Raw genomic sequence first — 17,312 nt, 5'->3', positions numbered from 1 at the left:
CTGTTTAACTCACTTGGAGGTCAATCATAAAACTGCTTGAAGATACTATCTCTACCAGGCTGGGAGCTTCTTGAAAGGATGGCAACATCTTATTCTTCTATGTACTTCTGTGTCCAATAGCCTGTCTGAGGCATCAGAGGCCTTCAGTGTTTCCTGGACCCTATGATCTTTTCTTGTTATTTAAGAAACACTCAGCACTCTTTGCAATTTACCAGCTCACAGGCTGGTTTCCAGTGAAGCCCTGGCAACAGAGGGAAGGGAAGACAAGTCAGAAACAACAGAATGAAGTGGTCTTAACCTGTGGTCCACAGATCCCCACTGGACCCATGCCTAGGATACAGGTCTCTGAACTTAAGTGGAAAGATTACATCCTTATTGTCACTGGCCTCTGATGGAAATTCAGTATTTCCTTCTAATGGAATCTTACCTGTGACTCAGTCACCAGTAAAGTCACTAATAGTTTCATTTCACATCACCATTGCAGCAGACATCACAAAATACACCCATCACTTCCTAAAACCTTTGGTTTTCAGACCCACAGCTGTATCTTGTATTTAAGCCATCAGTAAAGAAACATATGTATAGCACATGGCATGCCACAATTGGAAAAATATAGCTTAGCATCTGTATTTTAATAGGACTGGCATTTCTTGACAATTTCAATAGGGTCAGTAATCCGTTTTATTTTATACTGTTTAAAACATTATTTTGAGATAGGCCCATAGGTTTCATCAGGCTGCCAGTGGAAACTATGGTCCAAAAAAGTTAAGAGCTGGGTTTGAGTTCAAACCTTAGTTCTGCCATTTACAAAACAAGTAACCTGGGCCTCAGTTCCTTCATCAGTAGAATGGGGATTACTACCTACCTTATGGATTAGCATCTAGCATCTGAAAAAAACTGATTCCAAAGCCAGCCGAGACTGCCTGGTGAGGCACACAAAGCCTGAGCATAGTGGAGCCCTCAGTTGCCCACCTCTCCTGTCACAGAAGCCATTTGTCCCCCTCAGTGTGGTTGAAACCAGCTCTCTGTGGCTGGACATAAGACCATACCCTTCTTAGATGCTCTATCCCCATTCTGAATTGGCTGACATTAGGAGGCTCCCAGGAGGGGCCAGTCGCCTCCCTCTTTTAAGCACTGACACGCAATTCCACACTTCTCCACAGGGCGGAGCTGGTTCACACAGCTTCATCTATCAGTGGGACCTTTCACCCCGACATGCATTTCCACATATGTCCACTGGGCAGGGTTGGTTCACACTCTCAATATGTCAGCAAGACCAGGAGCACTGCCGGAACACTTCCGTTAGGATCATCTCACTATCCAGCCCTTGCTTCCCTCCATTCGCTTTCCCTTCCCACCCCCACCCCCCTTCCCAACGGAGCCTGCCTTACAGAAACGTGCCCCCTCTGTTCTCCTTTCCAGTAACCTTCTACTCTTAGAATGGTGGTGACTATTCTGACTTTTAATACCATGGATTAGCTTTGCCCTGTTTTTAAAGTTTATTTAAATGTTGTTCAGTCGCTCAGTTGTGTCTGATTCTTTACAACCCCAAGGCATATATTTTGAAATGGCAACCCACTCTAGTATTCTTGCCTGGGAAATCCCACGGGCAGAGGAGCCTGGTGGCCTCCTGTCCATGGGGTCGCAAAGAGTTGGCACACAACTGAGCAACAAACACATACTAAATATATTCTTTCGTGTTTGGTTTCTTTTGTTCAATATTATGTTTGTGAGATTGTATGCAGGTGTATTTCATCCATTCTCACTGCCCTATAGGTTCTACTGAGTGGATATTCAATACATTTGTCCATGTATCTGTTGACTTGGCATCTGAATAGAGTTCAGTTTAGGGTCTGCTTGTGGTTGCTCCCTGGAGGGTGGCATCCATGCTTCTACCCAACCAAAACTGGTTTGGAGCTGGGGACTAATGATGCAATACACTCACAAGAGGATTTGAAAGATTAATCACATGATAAAGCTTTCTGGGGACAGCAGGGCCCACACTTAAACCAGCATGTTTGGCTTAAGCAGAAGAGGCAAGTGGCTCTAGTTTTTACAGTGGATGGAGAGAGGGGGATCAAAGGTGAAGACGCCCTCTCCCACTGGCGGGAGTTTGAGCAATCTTACCTTCCCACTCATGCCAAGGAAGCAAGTGTCTAGCTTTTCTTATTGGCATGTCCAGGAGTCGAGTGAAAAGGGAAAGAGGAATGATGGGGCTTGCAGGCTATCATGGTCAAACATCAAAAATGGAATCAGACTCTTTCTTTTATGGTTATTGTTAAGTAGTACTGCTGTAACATTTTTGTACAAGCCTTTTGGCAAACATATCACACATTTCTAATGGGTGGGTGTCTCTAGGACTGCAATTGCTGGGGAATATGCTTGTCTTGGGTAAATACTGCCAAACAGTTTTTCAAAGTGATTATACCAAATTACATTCCCTTCAACAGTATTTATGGCTGTACCAGTTTGTTTATCCACTCTGCAGCTGAGGGACATTTGGTTTGTTCCCATTTAGGGAGGGGGGGGGATTACAAATAAAGCTGCTGCAAACATTCATATGCAGGTTTTGGTGTAAACACATGTTTTCATTTCTTTCGGGTAAAAACTAGGAATGGGACAGCTAGGTTGTCTGGTAAGCCTATGTTGTGCAGTGAGAGAAACCAGGCACACTGTTTTGCAAGGTGGCTGCACATTTTGCACCTCCACCAGCAAAGTATGTGAGTTCAAACTGTGAGTCCACAATCTCCTGAGTACTTGGATTGGTCAGTCTTTACTTTTAGTTATTCTATTAAGTGTGAAGTAGTGTTAATTGTGCTACTGAGTTGTATTTCCTTAAGAAATAATGACGTTGAACATATATGGATGACTATATATCTTGCCATCCATATATGTTCTTTGGTGAAGTGTCTTTTCAAATCTTTTGTCCATTTTTAAAACTGAGCTGTTTTCTTACTGTTGAGTACAGCGGGCTCTCTGTTTATCTTGGATACAAGTCCTTTATCAGGCAGATGGTTTGCAAATATTTTCTCCTAGTTTGTGACTTGTGTTCTCGTTACCATAACAGTATCTTTTGAATAGCAGCAGTTCTTATATTTTAGTGAAGTACAAACAACTTTTATTTTACAGATTGTGCTTTTTGTGTCTTACCTAAGAAATCTTTGCCTACCCTTAAGTCACAAAGATTTCTAGAAATTTTATATTTTTAGGATTTACATGTAGGCCTGTGATTGATGAGCCTATATTAGCAAACTTCAAAAGGTATTTGAAAAAGGGTCTGATAATGGCCACATTGAAAGAGGGCAGAGTTTACTTCCAGTAAAACACTGAAGATACATTAGGAGGGCCATAGTTTCTGTGTATAGCATCAAAAGTTAAGATTTTCTGCTAATTCAGAGTTTATCTTTCAGAAGTTCTAGGGATGATGAGGGCTGCTTTCCTCTCTGGATCCTCCCTTTGATAGATGTATCACCTTTATATAGTATATTTATGCAGTAGTCTATAAATATGCCCTTTCAGTCTATGAATAATTTCAGCCTTTGTTTTGCCTCTCTGCTCCTAAGACAACCGTTTGTTTAGCCCTTCAAAAAGTTAAGAGTTGGGAGGGAGATTTGTTTAATGTAACATGACAAACAAAGCCTAAGTAGCATAACAAATACACAGAGAGTTCATCGTGTGATCAGGATAACTATTAATTTGTAATGAATAACTTTTAACAATCACCCACCAACGTCCAGGATCTACCTGAACCAGTCTAAGAATTATTCATCTTATGGAATGAAGAAACTTCACTTCTTTCATTTTATGGGTTATCTTCTTCTCTCTACCTTGAGCCACAGTTAAAGGTCATGAGCCATTTTAGTCTTCCTTTTACAGAGGCAAATGACAACTCGTTGGTTTGGGAAGCCCCAATGGCATTAGCTGCAGTAGGCCTTGTTCTAGAATTCCCACTGGTTTTACAATGGACTTTTTAAGTTAAAAACAAAAACCCAGTTCCAAGGATTAGAAAAAGGACATAAAGGCAAATGTTTGTTGCTTCTCTATATTCCAAAGCAGCTAACCAGCAAAAATGCTGTGTCAGGGAGGAGTCAAGTTTTACTTAGGTAACCTTTAGGCAAGGAACGTTTTTACAGCATCTATTACCTTGTGTACTGAAGGCAGAGTAAGCAGCAGTTAGCGGACTTTAGAGACAATGCTAAAGTCTGCGCTAACTACTGGGTAGCCATAGGTCACCACTGCAAAGACATTTGACGTAGAAGGCATGGTGGAAAGAGGCAGGCAAGAGGCTCCTGATGTGCAGCAGTAAACTACAGTGGTAAGCAAGGTGAGGACTTCGGAATCCTACTCCCAGCCCCGCAGTCTTTCATACTCTAGACTTGAGGGTATCTACCTGGCAACTCCACACAGTCCCACACTCTTGCGGTCTTCACTCAGCATATCTTGCGTGCCACAAAGTAACCTCCTTCTCTTCCCAGGCTAACCCTTCCCAGGGGCTCTGTGGTCTCTCTGAATTACATCCAGATTTACCTTGTTCACTATCAGTTTTGATGCAGCTGTGGCCAGTCACCCCAGCATTCCTGAGCATGGTCGAGGGCCCCACAGAGTCCTGTGGGGATGGCCAACAGAAATCCCAGGGCTCTTTCCATCTAGGTTCTTTATGGAAGTTCCTTTCCATAGACCTGTATCCTGCTGGAACATAGGCGTCATATGGATTCTATGGTGACCTGGGCTGCAGAGGAACCCGGGACATAGTTGAGAACTTGACAATAAGAATGCAAAAAACAAGTAAGACAGCTCTCAGGGTTGGAGTGACACTACTGGAAAGCTAGCTACATGTTGAGACAGCTTGAGTCTTGAGATCTGGTCGATCGATGAACTGCAGCATTACCGTTCCTCTTGATCCTCAAAAGGGCTTCAGGCCATGTAAAGCCTCCTTGTTGCTAAGTTTTGTTTAGTTTTGCTTAGTTTCATAGTTTTGCCACTAGATCACCAGAACTTTGGAATTTGGAAGGGATATGTGGTTTGTAACTTATAAAAACATGTTTGAAAAATTGTCCCATAAAATTGAGAACATCAGTCTGAGTTAGGTATGAATCTATCTTTTCCCAGAGAGGAATGCATCTTTGGAGTCCTTCTGACTATGGTAGGATCTTCCTTCCAGGAGGGGTTTCCTCAGGCTCCTCAGAGAATAAGCCTAACATCTCAGATCCAGTGGATGACAACTGACACTTATATCATCTTTTGGGGTGCTTCCCCCCATTACCAGTGACAGAAGAAGGGCAGTGCACTTAAGAAATAAACCAATAAATTGGAAAGTTCTATCATGCTCCTTCATCTGATTATGCCCTAGGATCACAGCTCAGATAGGAAGGAGAAGGAGGGGCCTGGGACTTCCTGTGGCCCATCCTGGTGGAGGCTATAAATAGGTAGCACAGGAGAGCTAGCTGCTAGTGTGTGGGCAGCCTTTTCTGTATCAGGGCCCCATTTTCTAGGCTCTTTGCTGGTTCTTACATTGGAAAGTGACAAGGGCTATAGACCAGAACAGGGAGCATATAAACATATTCATACAATGGCCAGTTTTGTCTCAAGCATTTCCCTTTATGTACTTCAACTTCTTTAACTCATAAGCAAAGCCTCCTTGGGAAGAAATTCATACTTATAAATCCAATACACTAAACTTTAAATATTAGGAGTCTAAAGGCCTCCAAGTGTTCCAATATCAAGAATAATTTTGTAAGATTTCACCTTAAAAATTGTGCATTGCTTAAACATTTCAAACCAGTTATAAAGCTGTCATTCTACTAATCAAGATCACCCTTCCTGTGATAAACTTATAAAATATCAAATACACAAAGCCACTTACTTACTTCACACAAAAATGTTAATGCTAATGGGTCTTTTCCTTAACTCTTCCTGTGCTTTATTCTAAAGCTTTCCAGGTTAAAAAAAAATGCTTATGCACCTAGGGCAGGCAGTTATCATACCAGTGTCTGCTAGAAGACTCTTGGGCTGGGAGGAGGAGAAGCTTAGTTGAGAACACATGGGCAACACTAAATTCTATATATAGTTATGTTAATCACTCCATAATGTCAAAGGGGTAATAATTGGATGAAATAGTATATAACATATAATATCTTGGATTTGCTTTAAAACACTCTAGGGAAAAAAAAAACGTTAATATGTAAATATATACCTAAATACATAAGTGTAGGCGTGATCATCTAGTCCATTTCCCTGTGTTCAAATTTTATGTACTTTTTTCTCCCTAAAACTCCACAGCTCTTAGCCACATTGATTACTTGACTAAGTTCTGAAATTCTAAGATACATAAACATATATGTTTGTGAACTAAGTCGCTTCAGTTGTGTCTGACTCTTTGCAACCCTATGGACCATAGTTCGCCAAGTTCCTCTGTCCATGGGATTCTCCAGGCGCAAATACTGGAACGGATTGACATGCCCTTCTCCAGGGTATCTTCCTGTCCCAGGGATTGAATTCATGTCTCTTAGATCTCCTGCGTTGCAGTTTCTTTACCATTGGCACCATCTGGGAAGCCCAAATATACATGTTTAGATATGTAAATACCTTTATATAAATATCTCTAGAGATCACTGAAGCCCTGATGGAAATGGCATTCTTTAATATTCATAGAACTATGCAACATTTGAGGATCTTTAAAGTTAGATCCATTTGGATTTGGGGTATTTTGCATGGTTTTCTTCTGACTCAATGGCAGAACTTACAGATTCATGATGCTACATTCCCTTTGAATCAGAAAATGTCTCCTAACTGCTATTTTTAACAGTTTCTGCATTATGACACTAATAAGTGGATTAATATCAACACGATTGAGTAGTAAACTCAAAGGTAATGTTCAACAGTGTTTCTACTTAAATTCTTGATTATGTGATTGTACTTCCTTTACTTTTGTGCTGAAAATGTTGATTCCTAAAATAATACACATAATCACTACTATGTTTACTTATACAATGGCACCCCACTCCAGTACTCTTGCCTGGAAAATCCCATGGACGGAGGAGCCTGGTAGACTGCAGTCCATGGAGTCGCTGAGAGTTGGACACGACTCAGTGACTTCACTTTCACTGTTCACTTTCATGCACTGGAGAAGGAAATGGCAACCCACTCCAGTGTTCTTGCCTGGAGAATCCCAGGGACAGCGGAGCCTGGTGGGCTGCCATCTATGGGGTCGCATGGAGTCAGACAAGACTGAAGCGACTTAGCAGCAGCAGCAGCAGAAGAAGAAAATTATTTAAAAACACACCATTAATATGATCAATAAAGCTACAGGATTAAGTCTAATATTTTTTATGCAGTTTCCTTTTTTTAAACTGTCTCCCAAAGTGTCATTCCCATTAAGTATGTGTAGGCGAACCATGTTCCAGAGCTGCACTGTCCAATACAGAAGCCACCGGTCATATGTGGCTACTGAGCACTTGAATGTCCAAATCACACACCAGATTTCAAAGACAATAAACGAATGTAAATATCTGAGTCTTAAATCTTAAATAATTCTTAAATCAATAATTTAATACTGATAATATCCTGACAATATTTTCATTATTTGGGTCCTGGCAAGCAGGACTCCCCATGACTGGGACTCTAGTAGGCAGAAGATGAAGAAACCACTCACTCATGCAGATGAAATTTGTCCTCCAGCACCCCCTACTGACAAAGCTCAACAGTGAGCCTGCTGACAAGGAGGAAACGTGATATCACAAGCAAAGCAGTGAAGGGTGGATTGGAATAAGGAGATGTTAAGTAACAACTGGCACACCTTCTCTAAGGAGGGCTTGCTCTTTTGCTTTCATGGGCTTTTCATAGGTACATAAAAGACAAAGAGTTTCACCAACAGCCTTAGTGAGATTTTGCAACCTCTGCTGGTGGCCATTTCCTTGTTTTCTCACAGATCTCTGATTCAGACTGGCGATAATGAGAGTTTGTTTGCCTTAAACATTTTGCGAAATTATGGTCCCAGGATCAGGCTTGGAACTTCTGGGCCATCTCTGGTATCACCAACCCCAAATTATACAAAACAGGGACCAAAATGTTTTACAATAATTTACTGAAAGGATGTTGGGAGTTCCCTTCCTGATCTAAACAGAAGCATCAATAGAACATTTACCTAACCTATGGAAAAAGAGTGTACATCTGATTTTGAGGGGTCTGAGAGGAGAGGGTTACAGCGGTGGTCAAACAGATAGACCAGCAGGTTTAACTTAACGATGCTTGCCAGAAGCAACAAAGCCTTTCTGAAATGCAAGCCAGCCAAGGACAGAACTTAGGTACAGCACTGCCAGGAGCAGAAGGCAAGGGAGGAGAAGATAAAAGTAAGGCATGAAGGGATCTCATGAGCTTTGCTGCTTCATCCTACATTACACCTTCTGTTCTTCTTCCATGTTGCTCCTTATCCTCTTGACGAGGCCAGACTATCAGGGGTGGCAGAGTCGCAGACAAAATTTCAAGGTAAGATGTTTTCACTTGTAGGGACTACATTGCAGAAGAAAATATGGGAGAGAATGGGGTCATGGAAGATGGGCCTGTGGCCCGACTCCTCCTGCCTCTCCTCATGTTCCCTGGGGCACCTTATATTCGAGAGACCACCACTTCAAGTTTCTGCCATGTCTTGTCCTGTGTCCCTTTTGCCCCTTGGTTGGCACACAGGGAGGTGACTTAAAGAGGAAAGCCACACTGGGGGAGGACAGAGTGCAAGGGCTTGGTAGTCATGAGGCCTTTCTAGCCCCAACTCTGAAACTGACATGTTGTAGGAATAAGGCCCCTCTGGGCCGCAGGGTCTCTATCTGTAAAGTTAGACCTGTTCCAACTCCAGGGCCCTATCAGAAAAGTCAAAGGATGAAAGAGGTGACAGAGCCAGGATTTGGGGAAAAGGTGACGAGAATAAACAGCAGACACAAAAGCCCTTGGTCTGATCTCCTGGTATTAGCACTGAGGAAGGTGACTCACTCTGGCCCACCCAGAACTGCCCATTATTCCTGGCCCACCACTCCCATTTTCTCCTCTGACCTCTTGGGAAGACAAATTCTGTCAAGTCATGGACATAAGACATAGCCTTAGTCATCAACTCAGTAAAAGCTACTAAGAGTCACATGGATGGCTTATTTGCACTTTGTGAGCTAATCTTGTTCCAAAGCTGCATGAATTCTGCCACACCTATGTGGACACACAGAAGGTAATTTTCCTGTGCCTTGCCTCCACCAAAGCCCAGGTTTATAGCCTTCTAGGTACTTTGCATTGATCAAATAGCATGTCTTATACATTCAACCTCTGTAGCCCTGTCACCAACCAACCCTCATCTCTAGTTCTCTCCATCCAAAGCTTGCCCATTCTTCCACCCTGCTCAAGTGTTATTCCAGACCTGCTCTGTTGCTAATTCCACACTATCAGATGGCTTGATGTCCCTGCCCTCAAGACTGTTCTACCCCATAGTGTTCTGACTGCCTGTCAATAAATGTGTCTGCGGAGACTGTAACAAAGATATTACTCATTTAGTCAGCTATTATATACAGTGATGGGCCAGCCCTTACATTATCCTCCTGTTTTATTTAGTGCGCACCACCAAAACAGTAAGTACTTCATAACATAATTTTATTTTCTAATACGATTCTGTTTTCAGAGGTTTCTAGAGAAAAAAGTTTACGTTCTGACTTGAAAACCTTCCTTACTACACTGTATTCCTGACAAGAAACCTCCAGAAATACCCTAATGAGCCCCCGAAATCATTGGTCTTTAATCCTAAATTAGATGGAATAAAATATCTACCTGGCGTGTGGGATGAATTTACCTCTCCCAAATCTCATACTCTCAGATCTTCCCGGAACATTCACATATAGGTGGGCTCTGGGAGAATAATAGGCCTCAGAAACTAATTCATTTTGTTTCCCCCAGAAGTGACCCTCGTCCAGTCAATCTGATCTGACTCTCCTTACCTAACATATTGTGACCTAGCCTACTGAGATTAAAGCTTATGACTAGAACTCTTTTCCTTCCTTGTTGACTTTACACATATTCTTTCAGGTGTATAGATTATTTTATGAGAAAGATTATAAACGGTGAATGGTAGCGAAAAAGCAATTCAGCTTCCCCTTACCACTCCAAATTAGCAAACAACCATCATAAGTCCTGACTGGGGAATGTTGGGCTTTCTCCCTGTGGGTGAAAGTATCCAAGTGGAGGCTGGGTGATCGGTGGCCAGAGGAATTCCACATTGATTCACAGCTGGAAATCAGGAGTCCTATTATTTCAACCTCACAACTCAATGAGTCTCTTTCCTATGCATAGAGAGAGAAAGAAAAAGTGGAGAAGTCCGACTCCTACAGCCCTTGTCTTGGCACTTCATCAGATCGTGTATTAAAGGTTTCATGTATTAAAGTGTATTAAAGCAGATATACTGTCTTTTCAACTAAGTTATAGGTCCCCAGAGGCAGAGTGCACTGCTTTCTTTTCCCATTCCACTCTTGACAGTACACAGCCTAGGGTTCACTGTTTAAAAGGTATTCAATGACCCCCAAATTCTCATCATCCTTTTAATGGCACACTTTAAAGTTACTCCAGAATACTCCATATTCAGGGATATGGAGATACGGTAAAGACTTGGTCCCTGCACAAAAGAAACCCCATAACATCAGTGTGTAGAAAGACTGACTTGTAATGAAGGCTATCTCATAGTTATGGGTATTGGCATATCCAGAAATCACAGTTATGGGAGACAGAAGTTCAAATGAGGAAATTGAACATTCTTGCTTGTGAGATGGATGAAGAAATATTTGACAGATGAAATCCTCTGGACCTGGGGATGAACTGGGACTCAAAGGATGAACAGTGTTTTACCAGGTAAAAAGTGAAAACCTAAAAACTTGGATGCAACACCCCAGTCAGTGATAGCAGTATACACTTTCTTCTCAAGTGCACGTGGAACATTCTCCAGGGTAGACCACATGTTAGTCCATAAAACACATCTCAATAAATTTTAAAGAACTCAAATCATACAAAGTATGCTCTTTAGCCACAGTGGAATTAAGTTAAATCAACAACATAAGGGAATTTAGGGAATTCACAATTATGCAGAAATTAAACAACACACTCCTAAGTAACCAAAGAGTCAAAGAAGAAGTAACAAAGGAAACTATAAAATACTTTGAGATGAAAGACAGCTAAAACAAAACACACAAAATTTACAGGATATAGCGAAAGCAGTGCTTAGAAGGAAATGTATAGCTGTAAATTCCTACATTAAAAAAGAAAAAAGAGGGACTTCACTGGCAGTCCAATAGTTAAGACTCTGTGATCCCACTGCAAGAGGTGTGGGTTCAACTCCTCATCAGGGAACTAAGACCCCACACGCCTCTTGTTACGGCCAAAAAAAAAATAAATAAACAAAATAAAATATATTAAAGTTAAAAAGAAAAAGGAGGAGACTTCGCTGGTAATCCAGTGGCTAGGACTCCTCACTTCCAGGGCAGGGATCCTGGGGTTCAATCCCTGGTTAGAGAACTAAGATTCCATATGCCTTGGGGCAACTTAAGCCCATGCGCTACAACTAGAGAATCCGCTCTCTGCAATCACTAAGACCACGTGCCACAACTAAGACGCAATACAACCAAATAAATAAATTTAAAAAAGAAAAGACAAAGTACAACCTGGGTGGGAACAGATGTCCTTCCCCAACTTCAACAAAGAACAGAGGCACAACCTGGACCATGCAGGGCCTCATGGTATAATGGTGCCCAGCTTATCACTCGGAGAAGGCAATGGCACCCCACTCCAGTACTCTTGCCTGGAAAATCCCACGGGCAGAGGAGCCTGGTAGGCTGCAGTCCATGGGGTCGCTAAGAGTCGGACACAACTGAGCACCTTCACTTTCACTTTTCACTTTCACTTTTCACTTTCATGCATTGGAGACGGAAATGGCAACCCACTCCAGTGTTCTTGCCTGGAGAATCCCAGGGACGGGGAAGCCTGGCGCCTGCTGTCTATGGGGTCGCACAGAGTGGACACGACTGAAGCGACGCAGCAGCAGCAGCAGCAGCAGCTTCTCACTAAGTGATAGGAGATGGGACAGAATCATGCATAAACACCAGAGTGAGCATGACAATTGACTCATGTCATGGGAACAGCAATGTAAAGGAGACACAACACAACTACGTTTACAGGGACGAGGAGAGATTTGAGACTGGGATACGGTAGACGTATCAGGAAGAGCCCAGCTTTCTTCACGGGGACAGACTGGAGCAAACTCTTCTTTTACCTTTTTTATTATTATATGTGCCTCCCTTACTTTTCCTCTCTGAGTGGGGCCCCAAGAAACTCAAGTTACACAGAATACAAAGCAAAATGTTAGAAATGACTCAAGAAAATACAATGTGCTGGGGAAAGGCAGTGTGTTTCAGAAGAAAAAGGAGTAGCATCAGGGAATTCCCGGGCAGTTCAATGATTAGGACTCAGTGCTTTCACTGCCATGGCCTGGGATCAGTCCCTGGTTGGGCAACTAAGATCCTGCAAGCCACACAGTGTGATAAAAGAAAGAAAAACAAAACAGGGTGGCATCAGTTTAAAGATCAGGAAAGATTTTATTCACAAAAGTAGTGGCATATGAAGGTGAAAGGATATGAAAGACTTTAAAAATTGCTTTCTGATCACAATAATAAAATAAATTTAGTTTGATAAATACAGAAAAACACAGAGAGAAAAATGAAAATTGCAAATTATTATCCTACTACTCAGATAAAACCATCATTAATATTTAAGAGGTATAGTTTTCCTCATCTTATTTGTATCTGTGTCTATCTATAAATATTTATATACTATAAATATAAATATCTATAAATATGGATATACAGATATGAAAGTACATGTGTTTATGTATACATACATATAGACATAACTATACATACACATATATTTCATAGATATATATGTAGATATATATCTAGATACAAATATATAATTACACATAGATATCACTACACATATATTTCAAAACAAAAGTTGTGACTGATAAGGATTCTAACAGTGGAAATGGAAGGTAATAAAGAGACCAGGCACAAAAAGGAAAAGAAAGTACAGACAGGCAATGGGACCTTCCAGAAAGAGTATGAGCTAAAGAAGACTAGATTCAAATCCTGCCTCTGCTTCTATGGAAACATAAGCAACTTATTTATGCTGAACCTCAGCGTTCTCATGTGTAAAATGAAGACAATATGTACTTGATCGAGCTGTTTTAGTGATCAGACACTTGAAAACATCAGATATGAAGCATCCTGCCCAGAGAATGGAAGGTGCTGAGCGTGTGCTGGTGTTGTACAGCAGGCTGTCTGGGTAGCTGCATGTGGTGCTGCTTGCTTCTTTTTTTTTAATGTGGACCATTTTAAGAGTCTTTATTGAATTTGTCACAATATTGCGTCTGTTTTATGTTTTGGCTTTTTGGCCACAAGGCATGTGGGATCCTAGCATCCCTGACCAGGGATCAAACCCACAGCCCCTGCACTGGAAGGCAAAGTCTTAACCACTGGACCACCAGGGAAGTCCCTGGTGCTGCTTACTTCTAATGTAAGACACTTACAGGTAAGAGGGAGGCCAGGGACACTCTCTCACATGTATGAGCCCTCAATTCATTAAGTCACCAAGACAAATAGATGGTATGGTAAATTACATACCATAAAATTCTCCATTTTAAGGTGTACAATTCAGTGGTTTTTAATATATTCACTAAGTTGTATAATCATCATCTTTAATTCCAGATCAATTCCATTTTTATCATGCCCAATCTGGGTGATACCCATTAACTATCATTCCCTATTGCCCTTTGTCTCGCCAGCTCCCACCTCGTCCCCTTACCAGCCCGAGGCAAGCTGTAGCTCGGAGATCACAAGGATTCCAGATCCCAGCTATATGAAAGAGCAAATTAGCCAGAAGTGGTCATAGGTCTTTTAAACCTGTTGGTGAACTCCCCTTAAGCAACAGCTTACCTAATTTCACAAGCAATCACAGTCTGCACAGGACACAGTACTTAGCCATCTCGCAGCTCGCAGTTTCCCTCTAATCAGCCATACCATACTAGGCAACAGACCAAGGTTATCAGCTCATTGTATCTAATTATTTTAATACTCATCACTCTCAGCAAACCCTTCTGACTCTCATAGAACAAAACAGCAGGAGGAGTTTGACAGCTAGCACTTATCTGCTGATTCATGAGTAAACTTGAGTCAGGCAGATAATTTTTCTTTTCTGGTTTTTCCTGAAACAGGGCAGGCATGTCCCTGCCCCTGAACAAAATCATCACCATAGGGAGAGTAATGAGGCCACCAATTTGGGTGAAGTGTCTGTCTGCATAATCCATTTTTCTCTCAGAATTATAAAATAACTGTCCATCATCTCTGGCAAAGGAAACCACTATCCTGTCTGTATTGAGATACAGATCTAATTTAGATGTCAGCTACATTCATGAGCCCTCAATTCATTAAGTCATTAAGGTAAACAGATGGTGCCTCACAATCAGTGTGATGGCAAAATGGTTCGGAGAGTGGAGATCAGTCAATAAAAACCTATTTGCAGTGCCACTGAGTGTGGCAGTACATTCCAGAAGAGGCACCTCATTCTCAGAGAAATATCAGACTTGTAAAATTAGCCCTAAGTCACCGTTGGGAGAGACAGAGTCGGGGAAAGCAGAGAGCCAATGGGTACCCAAGGCAGCTGGGGAGAGGAGACGAGGGTTCTGAAAGGGAGACTGTCTATGGGGTGGTGATCAAGAGAATAAGAAGCCACAGGAGCCCACAGCCCCTGTCCAGCTACCGCAGTCCAGCAGCAGAAATGCAACCAGAGTTACTGAACTCTGGTACTCACCTCGGCAGAGAAATAGCCTTGAGTCATTCAACCAACATTTTCCATGTGCAGGGTACCACCAAGTGCTGTGGGTGGAAACATAATGGAGGTTCTGCTGCCAGGGTGCTTGCAACCCAACGTTCATGCACAACCACAGGACTCTCCATCATACCAAGTACCAGGAGCCAGCTGGGAAGCCCGGGTAGAAAATCACATTTATTCTTTCTAGTAGAAAGAGCTGTTTACCTGTGGTAAACAGAAAGCTTTTTGCTTCCAGTGGCCAAGTCTTTCTTTGTGTAATCTAGTCAAATTACCTGTATAAACACAGATAATAAAAATTAGTCAACCTTTTCACGTTCATAGTTTATATAAGATTATAAATTTTCTAATTTTTAAAATCAAGATATAAACTACCTAAAACTGAATGCTAAAGACACCAAATTCTGTCTACTCACTCTCTACCGAAAGACATATTTAATAAATTATACGGGATATAAAATTAGATCAATTTTAAGACAAAATGGTTCTGCTGCTAATTCCAAATTCAACCACTTCCAACACAAGGGAAAGAGGCAGGTGGCCTTCAGGTCATCTAGAGAAGTTACATACCCACCACCCCACATGCCCCTCTCCCTACCCACCACACACCCCAAACAATTAAATAGGAAGAACGAAAAGAAATTCTGAGGAGCTGCAGTGAATCCAAGATCCATTTTTTAGTGACAACCACACGGCTTTTTGTTAGAAAATATTGTCATTGAAAGTCTTGCATCAAACCTAGAAGGATGCAAATATATTACCTTATTTGAGTTGTTTAAGTGCTTTCCTGTGTAAATAATCTTCTCGATATCACTGTACACAGGAATTGGGCAAATTAGCACATTACTGAGAGTGAAGACACGTCTCATCTCTGCCACAGTTCTTTAGAGCGCTGGCCCCTTGTCATTCAGTTATCTGTCCACGTGTCACTGGCTGCATGTACAGAAAAGCAGAAGTAGCATCAGAGATTTACCCAGGTTTCATGTTTGGTTAGTGGAGTGGGAAGCAGGTTTTCCAGTCAAGTCAGGGAATTTGAGAGAAAGTACAGGCATATGAGGAAGGAGTATCCAGAGCAGTGGGGAGGACAGGAGAGAGAGAATTAAGTCCAGTTACAGCCATCTCACAAGAGTCTGGAATTTTATGATGGCCTGGACCCTGGTCAATGTTTCCTGAGTACTGGTCTGTATGGACTATTACTGCTTTAAAGCAGCAGGCCTTGTCAAGGTAGTAGAGGAATGACACTACTGCATGCAGCTGCCTTCCATATCCTTAAGACCCAGAATATGCCCTCAATACAAAGAATAGTAAAAGCCACAAACTGAACAGCCTTTAGCTTTCTGGCAGAGAAATGCTGATAGGACCTTTCTAATGTATTCAATTTTCAATACCTCAAACACACTCAGCTTTTGTAAATATCCAGCTCTAAAACTTTCAAGGGCCAACAAATACAGTACTGTCCAAGTTCTTTTCCTAGCATTAAAGGTCCTCCCCACTGAGCTTCCCGGAGAAGGCAATGGCACCCCACTCCAGTCCTCTTGCCTGGAAACTCCCATGGGTGGAGGAGCCTGGTAGGCTGCAGTTCATGAGGTCGCTAAGAGTCGGACATGACTGAGCGACTTTACTTTCACTTTTCACTTTCATGCATTGGAGAAGGAAATGGCAACCCACTCCAGTGTTCTTGCCTGGAGAATCCCAGGGACGGCGGAGCCCGATGGGCTGCCGTCTGCGAGGTTGCACAGAGTCGGACACAACTGAAGCGACTTAGCAGCAGCAGCAGCAGCCACTGAGCTTCCTTTCCATTACTCTCTGACGGTGCTTTAGTCACAAACGTTTGCCTTTTCCCCACTCGTTGTCCTTCATACCGCAGCTACGATTCCACAGTCTACTTCTATTCCTCCGCCCACTGTTTCCTTTTCTGGAATATTCTTCCAATTTATTTACACGTTAATCATCCTTCAAAGTTCACACATTCAAGCCCCAGTTCCAAGAAGCCTACTTTGAAATAGCTCACTCACTATGGTATCTACCTGGATTTCCACTCAAAGCACTTCTCACAGACTGCTTTCTACACCTATTCCTTTGACCTAGTCAGATTATAAATTACTTCAGGGAAGAAACTGAGTCTAATTTCTGAGTCCAGCACAGCACCAGGCACAATATACATGTCCAGTATTTGGTGACCCTGACTCTCATTTCTATTTTTAAAATACTCATACTCAATTTTTCTCAAAAGTCTTAAGATTTATTTTAGACAAAATGCCACAAAGATCACACAATATTTTTTAAGGATGTCTAAAATTCAGGATCATGTAGCTTTAAGCTGAGCCGTAACCTAAATAGATGTCTGAGTTTAGAAGCGCATATCTTTTATAGTGGATATGATCATATGTGGACAGCTCCTTGGAGCATGAAAAGTT

General features: G+C 41.9%; 1 protein-coding gene across 8 annotated transcripts in view; it reads right to left on the bottom strand.

Annotated features, from left to right (window-relative positions):
* The window catches only part of ACKR2 (atypical chemokine receptor 2), a 110,848-nt gene that overhangs the window by 35,600 nt on the left and 57,936 nt on the right, over nt 1-17,312 (bottom strand). For 7 of the 8 annotated variants that reach the window (XM_060402120.1, XM_060402125.1, XM_060402122.1 and 4 more), the window contains 2 exons: nt 15,657-15,828; nt 14,878-15,170 (listed from right to left, as the gene is read on the bottom strand). In XM_060402120.1, the coding sequence (XP_060258103.1) occupies nt 14,878-15,001 (124 nt within the window). In that variant the 5' untranslated portion in view covers nt 15,002-15,170; nt 15,657-15,828. Of the gene's footprint in view, nt 1-12,581; nt 15,171-15,656; nt 15,829-17,312 lie in introns of those variants that run through there. The other variant, XR_009597364.1, reaches the window with a different exon arrangement.

This window comes from Ovis aries, chromosome 19, assembly GCF_016772045.2.
Source record: "Ovis aries strain OAR_USU_Benz2616 breed Rambouillet chromosome 19, ARS-UI_Ramb_v3.0, whole genome shotgun sequence".
Taxonomy (NCBI): Eukaryota; Metazoa; Chordata; class Mammalia; order Artiodactyla; family Bovidae; genus Ovis; species Ovis aries.
Note: the sequence above shows the minus strand (reverse complement) of the source record. Positions and strands in the feature narration are given on the sequence as shown.